At 32.9% G+C, this 5,338-nt stretch overlaps 1 protein-coding gene across 1 annotated transcript; it reads left to right on the top strand.

Annotated features, from left to right (window-relative positions):
- The first annotated feature begins 3,383 nt into the window (after positions 1-3,383).
- On the top strand, positions 3,384-4,553 carry LOC140920410 (protein FAR-RED IMPAIRED RESPONSE 1-like). The gene has a single exon (XM_073368684.1). The coding sequence runs from the start codon at positions 3,384-3,386 to the stop codon at positions 4,551-4,553; it is 1,170 nt and encodes a 389-aa protein (XP_073224785.1).
- The last annotated feature ends 785 nt before the right edge of the window (positions 4,554-5,338 follow it).

The raw sequence follows: 5,338 nt of genomic DNA on the forward strand, positions 1-5,338 counted from the left end.
TTATACTAATATTGTCAGTTTGACATCTTGTTTGAATGAGTTCCATGTACCATTGGTTGTTGTGTAAATGCTTTGGATTTATATTTGGAGAAACTTTTCCGCAGCTTGTAAATTATAATAACTCAATTATTTATCCAAAGGCATTTCCTTATTTATTTCTCTGTTTTAGTTTAATCTCTTTTGAAAAAAAAAAAATATACCCTCGCTTTGAAAAACGGGGTGTTACATGATACATAATGCATTATAATTGACATTAGGTGCAACAAGTTGTCTTAAGGTTCTATTATTCGCATCAGCCATATTTTGCAACAAGTTGTCAATTTCAGTATCTAACTCTAACTCGTTAACAATAGCAGCTCTATTAAGTCTACGACGTAAATGAATGTCCTATCTATTTCAGGTTCAAGAGAATGAAGATTCACATAACTAGCGCTAGTCATGAATCATCATAACAATGCAATACAAAATAACAATTTTGAAAATTCCAAAAATGTTCCTAATGCTAAAATTGAAGTGAAAAATCGAAAACCCTATCAAATAAAATTCAAAAAATATAAAAATACCACCAAAAATTACTAAAAATCAAATAAAGGCAACACAAATTTTTTTGGAATTTTTGGAGAATATGAAAAATTCAAAAAATTGAAAAACGAGTCTAAACGAAGGAATTTGGACTGATTTTCTAGCAAAATTTCGGAGCAATCCGCCATAGTCGCCTGAAAACAGGGTTAATATTGTTATCAGAGAGTCCCCGACAACGGCACCAATTAGATCCGCTGTCGCACACGGGTCAAATACAATTGATAAAATGTAAATAGAGGTAATAACTTGAATCGTTTCGCATGGACTTCTGATATAATAATAATTACCGAATTGAAAATTGAAATTTAAAAAAATCAAAAAAATTGAGAAAAAATTGTAAATTATTTTTTCTTGGAAAACTTTTAAGAAAAAATTGAAAAAATTTATTTCTTGAAAGGTTTTTTGAAAAATAATCACAATTTTTTACATCTATTTTTCTAAAACAAAAATAATTTTGAATCTTTTCTCAATATTTTTTTTCAAAAAATAATTGAAACTTTTTATCTCGAAAAATTATTTTCTCGAGAAACTTTTAACATCTATTTTTCTCAGAAAAAAATAATTTTTTTTTTCTTGAGAACAAATGAAATTTTTTTATTCAAAATTTTTTAAAATTCTTTTCTCGAAGATCTAGTTCAAAACTAATTTTAACTAAAAATTTATTCAAAATACTAACTTAATTTATATTTATAAATCAGTTCAAAATTGAACTAAATGTGACTCAAAAGTTATTTTTAGGAAATAAATCAAACAATTAATGTAGTTTAATTCAATTTAGTTCTTATTCTATGAATATCGCTACCTCTATTCATATTTCATATTGGACATATGAAACATAACAGCAGACCGTATAAAATTTAATGTTGGGATTACATAGAATTTGAAAATATCTCAACTAGTCACTCTCTTACCCAACCCAACCAGTTAGACAAATAATTTTTTATAATTTAAAATTGAGAGGATTAACAATACTCTTCAAAATATTATAATCTTTAGTATGGATCCATCCCAATTTTAAATGCTTGAAAAACCTAATCAAAGAAAGCTTTATTTGCGCTCTCTTTTTCTCTCCATAACTAATTCAATTTTGCTTCCCACACCCCTCAATTTTTTTTAAAACCCAAAATAACTAAACTACCCTTCCCTCTATATTCACTTAACCACTCATTTTCTATCTTCATCATTTTCATCTTCATTACCTACCAACTTCAATCTTCTTCAATATTCTTCAATCATTTTGATACATTTCATGTTCAATAATCTTTAATCATTTTGAACATCTTCATCATTTTCATCATCTTCATCATTATAGTGACTCAAATCAACTAGGTATGTATTTTGTTGTGTTTTATAGCTGATATTTTTTTTCCAAATCTGGGTTTCGTACGTGAACTTAGTTCACATACGTCTACGTGAAACGAATTTACGTACTTGATGAAATTATGAAAATGTTGATTCTACGTGAATTAGGTTTACGTAAACGTACGTCAATTAAGTTTGCGTACATCAATGGAGTTTTAAAATTGATATTACCTACATGAACTAAGATAACGTATGTGTATGTGAACTGAGTTCACGTAGCATACATGTGAATAGAATTCACGTATAGGATGAAAATTTGTAAAAGTTCAGTCGTACGTGAACTGAGTTCACGTATGTTCACTTGAATTCAATTCACGTATGTGATACGTGTTTCTCAGTTCATGTAAAGGTGATAAAATTTGGATTTTTTTTTTGTTTTTTGTTTTTGTTTATTGTGTTTAGGAGTTAAGAATTTTTGTGTTGTTATATTTATGTAATTTATTGGATGCAGTTAAATGGATGAAGGGGGAGACAAGAATGACGAAATGTATGAAGGTTTGGAAGGTTTGGAACCTGATTTTGAAGAAATGTATGACGATTTGGATCTTGATTTTGAAGAAATGTGTGATGATGTGGAACCTAATTTTGACGCTATGAATGACGGAGTTGAACCTGTTATGATTTATTTGACTGATCTGTTTACCACCGGCATGATGTTTGATACACGGGATGAATTATTGAAATGGGATAGAAATGTTGGAAGGGAAAATGGAATTGTTGTTGTGATTTTTAGATCTGAAACTGCGACAGCACGACCAAGAAAAAGACAAAATTAATTCTTGGTTGTGAAAGAAGTGGTAAATATAGACCTTGGAAGAATCCTAATCTTACGAGGAGTACTTGGACTAGAAAATGTGATTGTCCATTTAGATTGAGAGGAACACGGTCAAATGTTGATGATGGATGGTATTTGCATGTAATATGTGGTCTCCATAACCACAAATTGGCCAAAAAACTAACCGGTCACTCTTTCTTAGGCCGATTGTCTCAAGTTGAGAAAAATGTACTTGGTGATATGATAAAGAAACTAACCGGTCACTCTTTCTTAGGCCGATTGTCTCAAGTTGAGAAAAATGTACTTGGTGATATGATAAAGAAACTAACCGATCACTCTTTCTTAGGCCGATTGTCTCAAGTTGAGAAAAATGTACTTGGTGATATGACAAAGAACTTTGTAAAACCAAAAAACATTTTAATGACATTGAGGGATCATAACGTTGAAAGTTTGACGACAATAAAACAAGTTTACAATGATGCACAAACATATCGTTCATCACTTAGAGGTAATAGAAAAGAAATGCAACATCTTTTGACATTGATGGAACGCGAACATTTTAATGACATTGAGGGATCATAACGTTGAAAGTTTGACGACAATAAAACAAGTTTACAATGCACGTCAAACATATCGTTCATCACTTAGAGGTAATAGAACAGAAATGCAACATCTTTTGACATTGATGGAACGCGACAAATATGTTTATCGATATACGAAGGTAGAGGGTTCAGATGAGTTGAGGGACATATTTTGGGCCCATCTAGACGCTATCACTCTTGTAAATAATTTTCACATAATATTGATTATGGATAGCACTTACAAGACCTGTAGGTATCAAATGCCATTACTTGAGATTATTGGTGTTACATCTACTGAAATGACATTTTGTGTGGGATTTGCATATCTACAGTTTGAGCGTGTTGATAACTTCACATGTGCACTACAAATGGTGAAAGAACAAATTACAAGTGGTGAAGTTGAAGTCATCGTTACTGATAGAGACCTTGCTTTGATGAACGCAATTGAAAATGTTTTTCCAAAAGCAGCGAATTTATTATGCTTGTTTCATATATGCAAGCATGTCAAAGCCAAGTGCAAGATGACTGTGTTTCCAAAAAAGAAGCAAGTGCAAATAATGGAGGCATGGGAGGCTCTTATTTACAGTTATGATGAGGCTCAGTACTACACGAAGTTGGCTATCTTTGAAGGAATTTGTAGTAGCTGTTCTATTTTTTATGATTATGTACACGAGCAGTGGTTAATTCCTCACAAGGAAAGGTTTGTTGAGGCGTGGACAAATAGAGTTATGCACTTTGGGAACACCACAACACAAAGGGTTGAGTCGGCGCATTGGAGTTTGAAAAGGATATTACAAGATAATATTGGTGATATATGCAGTGTTTGGGAAGCCATCAATAGCATGATTGTATTACAACACAATGAGATAATAGCATCATTTGAAAAGAGCATCATTCAAAAGGTGCATCGATATAGTAACAAATTATACGCGAATTTGCATGGCGTTGTGTCAAAAAATGCAATTGATCACATTGCGGCAGAGTATGACCGCGTGAAGTATGTAGGTATTGATCAGACTGAGTGTCGTTGCACAATTAGGACAACACATGGTCAACCTTGTGCATGTGAAATAGCCAGGTATAGTATGATCCCACGTTCCATTCCATTAGATGATATTCATGTTTGGTGGAGTAAATTAACTTTCCATGTTGATGCATCAAGTAAACCTTCAGAGTTATCTGTGAAACATGAAATAGACGTCATAGTGAAAAAGTTTGAAGAACTTGATGTACCTGGTGCTACATATACTTGAGATCGCAATATCAAAATTAATTCATTCACGAGTGTGATGCCATCAGGTAATACCACTTGTCGATCAAGAAGCTCCTCTGCAATTTGTATTGCTCGACGCTGCATTAAAAAATACATTAATTAATTACATGACTATTTAATTTAATAAAGTTATAAATTAAATTTAAATGAATTTACCGTTGTTTCTTCTGAAGCATGATCATCATCGGCAGGTTCTGCAACCGAATGTGCTACATACACTGGTTCTCTACGAATGATATATGAATGAGAAATCTGACGAAACCAGTCCATGTACTCAATTGCGCAGTCTGCATGTTTGTGTACAACTGCCCCAGCGTCAACTACATGTACAACGTATTGCGTAAACATGATGTCCATTTCCTCTAGTGTGGTCGTCTGATCTACTATCTCCAAAGGTGAACCAGGGATGGTTTGAACATGTCCATATTGACGCAATACCCTATCTGGCAAGTGAGCATACATCTTGGGACCCCAACGTATCCACCCTCTAAATAATGAAACAACCTCAAATGGTCACTTCGGTCTATGCTCTCTGTAGGGTGTCCAACATATGCCATCAACATCAATCTCGTCCAGTGCTTTCCTAAATGGAATAACCAAACCTTTATCCCGTTTTGGCTTCCATCTAAGTGCTCTCGGATAGTCCTCATCATAAATCTGAGATAGTATACAAAAATTCGCACATAATGCTGGAAAATGCTCATACACCCACGCCTGCACATGTACAATAAGATATTCATAAATCAATAAAGCAACAAACCATGA

The sequence above is a fragment of the Cicer arietinum genome, chromosome 5 (assembly GCF_000331145.2).
Source record: "Cicer arietinum cultivar CDC Frontier isolate Library 1 chromosome 5, Cicar.CDCFrontier_v2.0, whole genome shotgun sequence".
NCBI classification, from domain to species: Eukaryota; Viridiplantae; Streptophyta; class Magnoliopsida; order Fabales; family Fabaceae; genus Cicer; species Cicer arietinum.